The following is a 13850-nucleotide window of genomic DNA, read 5'->3' on the forward strand; positions in this document are numbered from 1 at the left end:
TATGTGTGTATACCTGTCAGTCTGTGCTGTGTGTATATATGTGTATGTGTATATATATGTGTGTGTGTGTGTGTATACACCTGTCAGTCTGAGCTCTGTGTGTGTATATTTGTGTATATGTGTGTGTGTGTGTGTGTGTATATACCTGTCAGTCTGAGCTGTGTGTGTATATATATGTGTGTGTGTGTGTATACCTGTCAGTCTGAGCTGTGTGTGTATATATATGTGTGTGTGTGTGTGTGTGTGTGTGTGTGTGTGTATACCTGTCAGTCTGAGCTGTGTGTGTATATATATGTGTGTGTGTGTGTATACCTGTCAGTCTGAGCTGTGTGTGTGTATATATATGTGTGTGTGTGTATGTGTGTGTGTGTGTGTGTGTGTGTGTGTATGTATATATACCTGTCAGTCTGAGCTGTGTGTGTATATGTATGTGTGTATGTGTGTGTGTATGTGTGTATACCTGTCAGTCTGCGCTGAGGGCAGGAACGCGTCTCTCTTTAGGACCCGGGGTTCTGCTCGCAGTTCCGTCTCATAGCAGCCGTCAGTAGTTGCTAACCGCTGTTAGCTCCTGTTAGCTCCTGTTAGCGGCTGCTGTTAGCTGACCCGCAGCTCACAGCTCATCTTTAACCTGAGGAACAATCAAACTGAGTGAGTTTAATCTGAAATGAGTCCTGACACCGTGTCAGACAGGCTAGCTGCGAGCTAACCTGCTCCACTAGCAACAGCTGCTAGCTCCGGCTAACAGAGCTAAGCTGCTAGCTGCTGCGTCTCTCAGTCTGCTGCTTCCTAAAGGAGAAAACAAAGAAAACAAAGAGGAGAAAACATCCAGATGTGTTGAGATGGAGGAGTAACAGCTGCAGGAGGAGTACCAGGTGAGTCAGGTGAACAGTGAGATCAGACACAGCTCGACGGTCACAGAGAGAAAGATGCTAGCTGGATGTTTACCTGCTGAGAGGCCCCAAAACCTGCAGAGCAAAAACACTTCATCATCTATTAGACTGGAGGACAGTTAGTAACACTGACTGCATCAGCTGATCCAAACAAGTACTAATACTACACTCATAGTACTAATACTAGACTCATAGTACTAATACTACACTCAGGGTACTAATACTACACTCAGGGTACTAATACTACACTCAGGGTACTAATACTACACTCATAGTACTAATACTAAACTCATAGTACTACTATAATATATCATTCAGCTTCTCACTAAACTCTCATCTGTCTTTCAGATCAAAACAGAAACATTTTACATTCAGAGATAAATACAGAGTACTAGTACCTCTAACTGTACTACAGTAAAGTACTAGTACCTCTAACTGTACTACAGTAAAGTACTAGTACCTCTAACTGTACTACAGTAAAGTACTAGTACCTCTAACAGTACTACAGTATAGTACTAGTACCTCTAACTGTACTACAGTATAGTACTAGTACCTCTAACAGTACTACAGTGAAGTACTAGTACCTCTAACTGTACTACAGTAAAATACTAGTACCTCTAACTGTACTACAGGAAAGTACTAATACCTCAAAAGTACTGAGGGGGGGGGGGGGGGGTACTGGGTCCATCTGGACAGATTATATAGATATAGTATATTATTATAAACACTGAGTTAAAGTCTGAAGCCAACAAACAGGAAACAGGAAGTATGTAAACAGACTTTAACATTAATGATTAAATATTATTAATAGAGTTTCCATTCAGCTTCCTGCTGTTAGAGCAGCTCTGATTATTACACCCTGACCCAGGATCAGATCAGAGCCCTGACCCTGACCCAGGATCAGATCAGAGCCCTAACCCTGACCCTGACCCAGGATCAGATCAGAGCTGCTAGCTGATAGTTTGTGTTTTTATTAATAAATGAGTTCTTTGGTCTATAACGTGTCAAGATGACATCATCCTGATCTGTGATACAGTAAATATAAATATAACTAACATACAGTTAATAATAATATTTAATCATTAATATTATTCTGTTTACATATTTCCTGTACTTCCTGTTTGGCCTCAGACTTTAACTCAGTGCTGTTGAATCAAAGACTTTCATCATTATGAATATTAATAATGTTTTATTATAAACAGAAAGATTCATGTCTCAGATTAAATCAGTTTAAACATGAAGAGTGTTTATAATATACTGTTAATATTCAGTTAGGGCTCCAGGGTGAGGGGGTTAGGGCTCCAGGGTGAGGGGGTTAGGGCTCCAGTGTGAGAGGGTTAGGGCTCCAGGGTGAGAGGGTTAGGGCTCCAGGGTGAGAGGGTTAGGGCTCCAGTGTGAGGGGGTTAGGGCTCCAGTGTGAGGGGGTTAGGGCTCCAGGGTGAGAGGGTTAGGGCTCCAGGGTGAGAGGGTTAGGGCTCCAGGGTGAGAGGGTTAGGGCTCCAGTGTGAGGGGGTTAGGGCTCCAGTGTGAGGGGGTTAGGGCTCCAGGGTGAGAGGGTTAGGGCTCCAGGGTGAGAGGGTGAGAGGGTTAGGGCTCCAGTGTGAGGGGGTTAGGGCTCCAGTGTGAGGGGGTTAGGGCTCCAGTGTGAGAGGGTTAAGGCTCCAGGGTGAGAGGGTTAGGGCTCCAGTGTGAGGGGGTTAGGGCTCCAGTGTGAGAGGGTTAGGGCTCCAGGGTGAGAGGGTTAGGGCTCCAGTGTGAGAGGGTTAGGGCTCCAGGGTGAGAGGGTTAGGGCTCCAGGGTGAGAGGGTTAGGGCTCCAGTGTGAGAGGGTTAGGGCTCCAGGGTTAGAGGGTTAGGGCTCCAGGGTGAGAGGGTTAGGGCTCCAGGGTGAGAGGGTTAGAGGGTTAGGGCTCCAGTGTGAGAGGGTTAGGGCTCCAGTGTGAGAGGGTTAGGGCTCCAGTGTGAGAGGGTTAGGGCTCCAGGGTGAGAGGGTTAGGGCTCCAGGGTGAGAGGGTTAGGGCTCCAGTGTGAGGGGGTTAGGGGGTTAGGGCTCCAGTGTGAGAGGGTTAGGGCTCCAGGGTGAGAGGGTTAGGGCTCCAGTGTGAGAGGGTTAGGGCTCCAGTGTGAGGGGGTTAGGGCTCCAGTGTGAGGGGGTTAGGGTTCCAGGGTGAGAGGGTTAGGGCTCCAGTGCGAGGGGGTTAGGGTTCCAGGGTGAGAGGGTTAGGGCTCCAGGGTGAGAGGGTTAGGGCTCCAGTGTGAGGGGGTTAGGGCTCCAGGGTGAGAGGGTTAGGGCTCCAGGGTGAGAGGGTTAGGGCTCCAGTGTGAGAGGGTTAGGGCTCCAGGGTTAGAGGGTTAGGGCTCCAGGGTGAGAGGGTTAGGGCTCCAGGGTGAGAGGGTTAGGGCTCCAGTGTGAGAGGGTTAGGGCTCCAGGGTTAGAGGGTTAGGGCTCCAGTGTGAGAGGGTTAGGGCTCCAGTGTGAGAGGGTTAGGGCTCCAGTGTGAGAGGGTTAGGGCTCCAGGGTGATGAGAGGGTTAGGGTTCCAGGGTGAGAGGGTTAGGGCTCCAGTGTGAGGGGGTTAGGGTTCCAGGGTGAGAGGGTTAGGGTTCCAGTGTGAGAGGGTTAGGGGTCCAGTGTGAGAGGGTTAGGGCTCCAGTGTGAGAGGGTTAGGGCTCCAGTGTGAGAGGGTTAGAGCTCCAGGGTGAGAGGGTTAGGGCTCCAGGGTGAGAGGGTTAGGGCTCCAGGGTGAGAGGGTTAGGGCTCCAGGGTGAGAGGGTTAGAGGGTTAGGGCTCCAGTGTGAGAGGGTTAGAGCTCCAGTGTGAGAGGGTTAGGGCTCCAGGGTGAGAGGGTTAGGGGGTTAGGGCTCCAGGGTGAGATGGTTAGAGCTCCAGGGTGAGAGGGTTAGGGCTCCAGGGTGAGAGGGTTAGAGGGTTAGGGCTCCAGTGTGAGAGGGTTAGGGCTCCAGGGTGAGAGGGTTAGGGCTCCAGGGTGAGAGGGTTAGGGGGTTAGGGCTCCAGGGTGAGATGGTTAGGGCTCCAGTGTGAGAGGGTTAGAGGGTTAGGGCTCCAGGGTGAGAGGGTTAGGGCTCCAGGGTGAGAGGGTTAGGGGGTTAGGGCTCCAGGGTGAGAGGGTTAGGGCTCCAGGGTGAGAGGGTTAGGGCTCCAGGGTGAGAGGGTTAGAGGGTTAGGGCTCCAGGGTGAGAGGGTTAGGGCTCCAGTGTGAGAGGGTTAGGGCTCCAGTGTGAGAGGGTTAGGGCTCCAGGGTGAGAGGGTTAGAGGGTTAGAGGGTTAGGGCTCCAGTGTGAGAGGGTTAGGGCTCCAGTGTGAGAGGGTTAGGGCTCCAGGGTGAGAGGGTTAGGGTTCCAGTGTGAGAGGGTTAGGGCTCCAGTGTGAGAGGGTTAGAGGGTTAGGGCTCCAGGGTGAGAGGGTTAGGGCTCCAGTGTGAGGGGGTTAGGGCTCCAGTGTGAGAGGGTTAGGGCTCCAGTGTGAGAGGGTTAGAGGGTTAGAGCTCCAGGGTGAGAGGGTTAGGGCTCCAGTGTGAGGGGGTTAGGGCTCCAGTGTGAGAGGGTTAGGGGGTTAGGGCTCCAGTGTGAGAGGGTTAGGGGGTTAGGGCTCCAGGGTGAAAGGGTTAGGGCTCCAGTGTGAGAGGGTTAGGGCTCCAGGGTGAGAGGGTTAGGGCTCCAGTGTGATGAGAGGGTTAGAGGGTTAGAGCTCCAGGGTGAAAGGGTTAGGGCTCCAGTGTGAGAGGGTTAGGGCTCCAGGGTGAGAGGGTTAGGGCTCCAGTGTGAGAGGGTTAGGGCTCCAGTGTGAGAGGGTTAGGGCTCCAGTGTGAGAGGGTTAGAGGGTTAGGGCTCCAGTGTGAGAGGGTTAGGGCTCCAGGGTGAGAGGGTTAGAGGGTTAGGGCTCCAGTGTGAGAGGGTTAGGGCTCCAGGGTGAGAGGGTGAGAGGGTTAGGGGGTTAGGGCTCCAGTGTGAGAGGGTTAGGGGGTTAGGGCTCCAGTGTGATGAGAGGGTTAGAGGGTTAGAGCTCCAGTGTGAGAGGGTTAGGGCTCCAGTGTGAGAGGGTTAGGGCTCCAGGGTGAGAGGGTTAGGACTCTATACAGCTGTTCATGTTTTATATCTTCATTAATTGTGTTGAACAGTCTGAGCTCCGTGAGGAAGATCATCATCATCATCATCGTCTTCATCGTCAGAGACATGCTGACGTAGAACGGTTCTGCAGCAGTGAGAACACAGAACCACAGAGAACATGTCTGAGAACCAGGCCAACAACAACAACGTTCCTCTGAACAACAACAACAACAACATGGGACCCAACCGGATCCGGAACCCCAACATCAACCAGAACCCGCTCATCAACGTCCGGGACCGCCTCTTCCACGCTCTCTTCTTCAAGATGGCCGTCACCTATGCCCGCCTCTTCCCCCCGTCCTTCAGGAGGGTCTTCGAGTTCTTCGTTCTGCTCAAGGTGAGACGAGTCCGCTCCGTCCGTCTCTGACCCGCTGACGCTCTGTCTCTGACCCGCTCCGTCCGTCTCTGACCCGCTCCGTCTGTCTCTGACCCGCTCCGTCTGACCCGCTCCGTCTGTCTCTGACCCGCTCCGCCTGTCTCTGACCCGCTCCGCCTGTCTCTGACCCGCTCCGTCTGTCTCTGACCCGCTCCGTCTGTCTCTGACCCGCTGACCCGCTCCGTCTGTCTCTGACCCGCTGACCCGCTCCGTCTGTCTCTGACCCGCTAACCCGCTCCGTCTGTCTCTGACCCGCTCCGTCTGTCTCTGACCCGCTGACCCGCTCCGTCTGTCTCTGACCCGCTAACCCGCTCCGTCTGTCTCTGACCCGCTCCGTCTGTCTCTGACCCGCTAACCCGCTCCGTCTGTCTCTGACCCGCTCCGTCTGTCTCTGACCCGCTCCGTCTGTCTCTGACCCGCTCCGTCTGTCTCTGACCCGCTCCGTCTGTCTCTGACCCTCTGACCCGCTCCGTCTGTCTCTGACCCGCTCCGTCTGTCTCTGACCCGCTAACCCGCTCCGTCTGTCTCTGACCCGCTCCGTCTCTGACCCGCTCCGTCTCTGACCCGCTCCGTCTGTCTCTGACCCTCTGACCCGCTCCGTCTGTCTCTGACCCGCTAACCCGCTCCGTCTGTCTCTGACCCGCTCCGTCTCTGACCCGCTCCGTCTGTCTCTGACCCGCTCCGTCTGTCTCTGACCCGCTGACCCGCTCCGTCTGTCTCTGACCCGCTGACCCGCTCCGTCTGTCTCTGACCCGCTCCGTCTGTCTCTGACCCGCTCCGTCTGTCTCTGACCCGCTGACCCGCTCCGTCTGTCTCTGACCCGCTAACCCGCTCCGTCTGTCTCTGACCCGCTCCGTCTGTCTCTGACCCGCTAACCCGCTCCGTCTGTCTCTGACCCGCTCCGTCTGTCTCTGACCCGCTCCGTCTGTCTCTGACCCGCTCCGTCTGTCTCTGACCCTCTGACCCGCTCCGTCTGTCTCTGACCCGCTCCGTCTGTCTCTGACCCGCTAACCCGCTCCGTCTGTCTCTGACCCGCTCCGTCTCTGACCCGCTTCGTCTGTCTCTGACCCTCTGACCCGCTCCGTCTGTCTCTGACCCGCTAACCCGCTCCGTCTGTCTCTGACCCGCTCCGTCTCTGACCCGCTCCATCTGTCTCTGACCCGCTCCGTCTGTCTCTGACCCGCTCCGTCTGTCTCTGACCCGCTAACCCGCTCCGTCTGTCTCTGACCCGCTCCGTCTGTCTCTGACCCTCTGACCCGCTCCATCTGTCTCTGACCCGCTAACCCGCTCCGTCTGTCTCTGACCCGCTCCGTCTGCTTCTGACCCGCTCCGTCTGTCTCTGACCCGCTCCGCCTGTCTCTGACCCGCTCCGTCTGTCTCTGACCCGCTAACCCGCTCCGTCTGTCTCTGACCCGCTCCGTCTGTCTCTGACCCGCTAACCCGCTCCGTCTGTCTCTGACCCGCTCCGTCTGTCTCTGACCCGCTCCGTCTGACTGGTTCTGCTAATCCTTTCATAATCCGTTCATCTCTGCTGACTATCAAAATAAAGTGTAGTTGAGCAGTGTTCCTCCAGGTGTTGTAACGTGATGATGAATCATTGTATAAAGATGATAAACCGGCTCTCAGTGTTAATCTGCAGCGTCTGGATGGTGAAACAGTCTGAGGTGGAAATTAAAGGTTTATGTTGTTGCTCCATCAGATTAGCAGCAGTCACACCTACACCTGCTTTACTCCGCCCTGCAGGACATGTGTTTATTTCACTAAGCAAAGAATTATACACAGCTGAGTTATTAAAGGTCTGCGTGTGTAAAAACGTACAAACTTTACATCACCCGCAAAAAATGTGCAGCTGATCTACTAAACGCAGCGCTCTGAGGTTTACGTCTTTCAACTGTGTAACATAATACACACTATTTATTTAGTATGTTTACCTTAATGAATGTAATATTACTAGTTTACTGTAATGAATATGTAATATGAGGCGTTTCCATTAAGACACAAAACCCTCATTTAAATCCTGCTGTCTGAGTAGATCAGCTGCAAAACACACAATAACTAAACACACTATCTATTACACTGTGTGGCTCTGCATTATGATGAGATTTACTAAAACTTATTTACAGTATCTCACAAAAGTCAGTACACCCCTCACATTTTTGCAAATATTTTATTATATCTTTTCATGGGACAACACTATAGAAATGAAACTTTGATACAATTTAACAGTAAATCCATAAGCTATACAAGCTGTACACGCATATCAAAGTTTCATTTCTATAGTGTTGTCCCATGAAAATATATAATAAAATATTTGCAAAAATGTGAGGGGTGTACTGACTTTTAATAAAAGGATGAAAAACCTCATATGAGCTCTGTGAAGCAGCACAGTCTGAGTCACGTAACGGACACAGACTGTATAAAGAATGTATCAAGTGAGAAGTTGGTGAATTCTCCATTGACTTGTATAGAGACGGTCGCCCCCTGGTGGCCTTTTGATAGAATGCAGCTCTAAGTTACTTCTCCATTGACTTGTATAGAGACGGTCGCCCCCTGGTGGCCTTTTGATAGAATGCAGCTCTAAGTTACTTCTCCATTGACTTGTATAGAGACGGTCGCCCCCTGGTGGCCTTTTGATAGAATGCAGCTCCAAGTTACTTCCTGGTTGGCCTCATTTCAGAGGACCAGAACTCCCCACCTCCTCTCTAACTCCTCTCTGCTCCTCTCTAACTCCTCTCTAACTCCTCTCTGCTCCTCTCTGCTCCTCTCTAACTCCTCTCTGCTCCTCTCTGCTCCTCTCTGCTCCTCTCTAACTCCTCTCTAACTCCTCTCTAACTCCTTTCTGCTCCTCTCTAACTCATCTCTGCTCCTCTCTGCTCCTCTCTAACTCCTCTCTTGCTCCTCTCTGCTCCTCTCTAACTCCTCTCTAACTCCTCTCTAACTCCTCTCTAACTCCTCTCTGCTCCTCTCTAACTCCTCTCTAACTCCTCTCTACTCCTCTCTGCTCCTCTCTAACTCCTCTCTAACTCCTCTCTAACTCCTCTCTGCTCCTCTCTGCTCCTCTCTAACTCCTCTCTAACTCCTCTCTGCTCCTCTCTAACTCCTCTCTAACTCCTCTCTAACTCCTCTCTAACTCCTCTCTAACTCCTCTCTGCTCCTCTCTAACTCCTCTCTGCTCCTCTCTTGCTCCTCTCTGCTCCTCTCTACTCCTCTCTGCTCCTCTCTGCTCCTCTCTGCTCCTCTCTACTCCTCTCTGCTCCTCTCTAACTCCTCTCTGCTCCTCTCTGCTCCTCTCTACTCCTCTCTGCTCCTCTGTAACTCCTCTCTACTCCTCTCTACTCCTCTCTGCTCCTCTCTAACTCCTCTCTGCTCCTCTCTAACTCCTCTCTAACTCCTCTCTAACTCCTCTCTGCTCCTCTCTACTCCTCTCTACTCCTCTGTAACTCCTCTCTACTCCTCTCTGCTCCTCTCTGCCTCCTCTCTGCCTCCTCTCTGCTCCTCTCTAACTCCTCTCTAACTCCTCTCTTGCTCCTCTCTAACTCCTCTCTTGCTCCTCTCTAACTCCTCTCTTGCTCCTCTCTAACTCCTCTCTAACTCCTCTGTGACTCCTCTCTAACTCCTCTCTATCTCCTCTCTATCTCCTCTCTAACTCCTCTCTTGCTCCTCTGTGACTCCTCTCTAACTCCTCTCTAACTCCTCTCTAACTCCTCTCTAACTCCTCTCTGCTCCTCTCTAACTCCTCTCTAACTCCTCTCTAACTCCTCTCTGCTCCTCTCTGCTCCTCTCTAACTCCTCTACTCCTCTCTGCTCCTCCTCAGGCGCTCTTCGTCCTCTTCATCCTCGCCTACATCCACATCGCTTTCTCCCGCTCCCCCATCAACTGTCTGGAGGCGGTGAGGGAGCGCTGGCCTCGTGACGGCATCCTGCGGGTGGAGATCCAGAGGAACTCCAGCCGAGCTCCCGTCTTCCTGCAGTACTACGACTCCACGGGCTTCCAGGAGGAGCTGGAGCCCGAAGAGGGAGGAGGAGGAGCAGGAGGAGGAGGAGGAAGAGGAGGTAAAGGGAGAGTGCCGGGACTCAGCCTGGCAGCGCTGCAGGAGGAGGAGGAGGAGGAGGAGGAGATGACCCTGGAGATGTTTGATAACAGCTCAGTGCAGGTGAGAGCTCAGCACGGTTAAAGCTATTGATCAGTTTATAACAGAGCTGCTCTGGTCTGGACGTCGCCACGGCAACAGCAACTTCCTGTAGCGCTGCTTTAAGTTCAGCAGCTGCAGCTCATCTGAAGCCTGAGTCTGGTCCGGACGTCGCCGCGGCAACAGCAACTTCCTGTAAGCGCCGCTTTGGTGGGTGGTAACTTTTTGTGTTTCTGCAGTTTGAGCTGGACATGGAGCCTCGTCTGAAGCCCATCGGAGGAGGAGCAGGAGGAGGTGCAGGAGGAGGAGCAGGAGGTGTGAACGACAGCCAGGACGTCTCCTTCAGCCAGACCACTAAAGGTATGCAGCCGCTGCAGGACTCTGTGTCTGAGCTGGAGATGATAACCAGAGCAGGTAACCTTCTCCTCCTCCTACTCCTCTCTGACTCCTCCTCCTCTGACTCCTCCTCCTTCACCATCACCTCCTCTGACTCCTCCTTCACCACCCCCTCTTCCTCCTCCTACTCCTCTCTGACTCTTCCTCCTCTGACTCCTCTGACTCCTCCTCCAACTCCTCTCTGACTCCTCCTCCTCTGACTCCTCCTCCTTCACCACCACCTCCACCTCCTCCTCCTCCTCCTCTCTGACTCCTCCTTCACCACCTCCGCTGTCTCCTGCTCCTCCTTCTCCTCCTCCCACTTCTCCTCCTCCTTCATGTCCTCCTCTCTGACTCCTCCTACTTCTCCTCCTCTCTGAGTCCTCCTCCTCCTCATTCTCTCTGACTCCTCCTCTCTGACTCCTTCTCCTTCACCTCCACCTCCTCCTCCTCTGTAACTCCTCTCTGACTCCTTCACCTCCTCTCTTCCTCCTCTGACTCCTTCACCTCCACCTCTTCCTCTCGGACTCCCCCTCCTCCACCTCCTCCCTGACTCCTCCTCCCCCTCCTCTCTGACTCCTCCTCCTCCTCCTCTCTGACTCCTTCACCTCCCCCTCCTCTCTGACTCTTCCTCATCCTCCTCTCTGACTCTTCCACCTCCTCCTCTCTGACTCCTTCACCTCCCCCTCCTCTCTGACTCTTCCTCCTCCTCCTCTCTGACTCCTTCACCTCCCCCTCCTCTCTGACTCTTCCTCCTTCTCCTCTCTGACTCCTTCACCTCCCCCTCCTCTCTGATTCCTTCACCTCCTCCTCTCTGACCCCTTCACCTCCCCCTCCTCTCTGACTCTTCCTCCCCCTCCTCTCTGACTCTTCCTCCTCCTCCTCTCTGACTCCTTCACCTCCCCCTCCTCTCTGACTCATCACCTCCTCCTCTCTGACTCCTTCACCTCCCCCTCCTCTCTGACTCCTCCTCCTCCTCTCTGATTCCTTCACCTCCTCTCCGACTCCTCTCTGACTCCTCATCCTCCTCTCCCCCTTCTCTCTGACTCTTCCTCCTCCTCCTCTCTGACTCCTTCACCTCCCCCTCCTCTCTGACACCACCTCTTCCTCTCTGACTCCTTCACCTCCTCTTCCTCTCTGACTCCTCCCTGACTCCTCTCCTCCCCCTCCTCCTCCTTCACCTACTCCTCTCTGACTCCTCCTCTCCTCCTCCTTCACCTCCTCTCTGACTCATTTACCTGCTCAGTTGGTTGATTGTGTGAAACAGCTGTTTTTAAAAGTGTCAAATGTGATGATGATGATGATGATGAAGGTGATGATGATGATGATGATGAAGATTCTGGCCACTGCAGAGACACTGAGCTGCTGGTTCTCTTTAAAGGAACATTCAGCTTTATTCTGGTTCTCATTAAAGGAACATTCAGCTTTATTCTGGTTCTCATGGTTCTCATTAAAGGAACATTCAGCTTTATTCTGGTTCTCATTAAAGGAACATTCAGCTTTATTCTGGTTCTCTTTAAAGGAACATTCAGCTTTATTCTGGTTCTCTTTAAAGGAACATTCAGCTTTATTCTGGTTCTCATTAAAGGAACATTCAGCTTTATTCTGGTTCTCATGGTTCTCATTAAAGGAACATTCAGCTGTATTCTGGTTCTATTAAAGGAACATTCAGCTGTATTCTGGTTCTCATGGTTCCGTAATGTTCTGTTTCAGTGTGGCCTCAGGAGGAATACATCGTGGAGTATTCTCTGGAGTACGGGTTCCTGCGTCTGTCTCAGAGCACGAGGCAGAGACTCAACATCCCCGTCATGGTCGTCACTCTGGGTGAGACATGAGATATATCATTTTATATAATATATTATATATTCATCATTATCCAACCAGTTAATCAATTCATCAGTTACAGTTAAATGTTCTACGGTTCATCCTCAGGTAGAACCCCTAACCGTCGTTAATTATTCGTGGTTCTGTGTTTTAGATCCGATGAAGGACGAATGTTTCGGTGACGGGTTCAGTCGGTTCCTGCTCGACGAGTTCCTCGGATACGACGACATCCTGATGTCCAGCGTGAAGGCGCTCGCTGAGAACGAGGAGAACAAAGGTAGAGAACCAGGAGAACCAAGGTAGAGAACAAACAGAACCAGGAGAACCAAGGTAGAAAACGAGGAGAACAAAGGTAGAGAACAGACAGAACCAGGAAAGCAAAGGTAGAGAAGAGAGAGAACCAGGAGACCAAAGGGAGAGAACCAGGAGACCAAAGGTAGAGAACAGACAGAACAAAGGTAAAGAACAGACAGAACAAAGGTAGAGAACAGAGAGAACCAGGAGAACAAAGGTAGAGAACAGACAGAACCAGAAGAACAAAGGTAGAGAACCAGGAGAACAAAGGTAGAGAACCAGGAGAACAAAGGTAGGGAACAGAGAGAACCAGGAGAACAAAGGTAGAGAACAGAGAGAACCAGGAGAACAAAAGTAGAGAACAGACAGAACAAAGGTAGAGAACAGACAGAACCAGGAGAACAAAGGTAGAGAACCAGGAGAACAAAGGTAGAGAAGAGACAGAACAAAGGTAGAGAACAGACAGAACAAAGGTAGAGAACAGAGAGAACCAGAAGAACAAATGTAGAGAACGAGGAGAACAAAGGTAGAGAACAGACAGAACGAGCAGAACAAAGGTAGAGAACAGAGAGAACCAGAAGAACAAATGTAGAGAACGAGGAGAACAAAGGTAGAGAACAGACAGAACGAGCAGAACAAAGGTAGAGAACTAAGAGAACAAAGGTAGAGAACCAGGAGAACAAAGGTAGAGAACGAGGAGAACGAGGAGAACAAAGGTAGAGAACGAGGAGAACAAAGGTAGAGAACCAGGAGAACAAAGGTAGAGAACCAGGAGAACAAAGGTAGAGAACAGACAGAACAAAGGTAGAGAACAGACAGAACCAGGAGAACAAAGATGGAGAACAGACAGAACCAGGGGAATAAAGGTAGAACCTGTGAATGTCTGCAGGTGGATGATGTCACTGTGTGGTTCTCTGCAGGGTTCCTGAGGAACGTGGTCTCTGGAGAACATTACCGCTTTGTCAGCATGTGGATGGCTAGAACCTCGTACCTGGCCGCCTTCGTCATCATGGTCATCTTCGTAAGTCACATGATCATCAGAACTAGAACTAGAACATTTACTGGAGATCCTTCATCCAGGTGTTGGTGTGGTTCTTGATGCGGTTCTTAATGTGGTTCTTGATGCGGTTCTTGATGCGGTTCTTGATGCGGTTCTTGATGCGGTTCTCGTTGTGTTCCAGACTCTGTCCGTCTCCATGCTGCTCAGATACTCTCACCATCAGATCTTCGTCTTCATCGGTGAGTATTTTAATTTGTGTGTGTGTGTGTGTGTGTGTGTGTGTGTGTGTCTGCTCTGTGTGTGTGTGTCTGCTCTGTGTGTGTGTGTGTGTCTGCTCTGTGTGTGTGTGTCTGCTCTGTGTGTGTGTGTGTGTCTGCTCTGTGTGTGTGTGTGTGTCTGCTCTGTGTGTGTGTGTGTGTCTGCTCTGTGTGTGTGTGTGTCTGCTCTGTGTGTGTGTGTGTCTGCTCTGTGTGTGTGCGTATGTCTGCTCTGTGTCTTCTGTGTGTCTGTGTGTGTGTGTCTGCTCTGTGTGTGTGTGTGTGTCTGCTCTGTGTTTGTGTGTCTGCTCTGTGTTTGTGTGTGTCTGTGTCTGCTCTGTGTGTGTGTGTCTGCTCTGTGTGTGTGTGTCTGCTCTGTGTGTGTGTGTCTGCTCTGTGTGTGTGTGTCTGCTCTGTGTGTGTGTTTGTCTGCTCTGTGTGTGTGTCTGCTCTGTGTGTGTGTCTGCTCTGTGTGTGTGTGTCTGCTCTGTGTGTGTGTTTGTCTGCTCTGTGTGTGTGTGTGTATTTGTGTCTGCTCTGTGTGTGTGTCTGCTCTCTGTGTGTGTGTGTCTGTCTGC

General features: G+C 51.7%; 1 protein-coding gene across 2 annotated transcripts in view; it reads left to right on the top strand.

Moving 5' to 3' along the window:
• The first annotated feature begins 523 nt into the window (after positions 1-523).
• tmem259 (transmembrane protein 259) overlaps positions 524-13850 on the top strand; it is an 18933-nt gene continuing 5606 nt past the window's right edge. Inside the window, exons 1-8 of one of the 2 annotated variants that reach the window (XM_053322148.1) lie at positions 524-872; positions 5028-5353; positions 9208-9546; positions 9762-9936; positions 11611-11721; positions 11876-11998; positions 12936-13036; positions 13197-13254. In XM_053322148.1, coding sequence (XP_053178123.1) covers positions 5135-5353; positions 9208-9546; positions 9762-9936; positions 11611-11721; positions 11876-11998; positions 12936-13036; positions 13197-13254 — 1126 coding nt within the window. In that variant the 5' untranslated portion in view covers positions 524-872; positions 5028-5134. The remainder of the gene's footprint in view (positions 873-5027; positions 5354-9207; positions 9547-9761; positions 9937-11610; positions 11722-11875; positions 11999-12935; positions 13037-13196; positions 13255-13850) is intronic. The other variant, XM_053322149.1, reaches the window with a different exon arrangement.

Source organism: Scomber japonicus, chromosome 7, assembly GCF_027409825.1.
Source record: "Scomber japonicus isolate fScoJap1 chromosome 7, fScoJap1.pri, whole genome shotgun sequence".
NCBI classification, from domain to species: domain Eukaryota; kingdom Metazoa; phylum Chordata; class Actinopteri; order Scombriformes; family Scombridae; genus Scomber; species Scomber japonicus.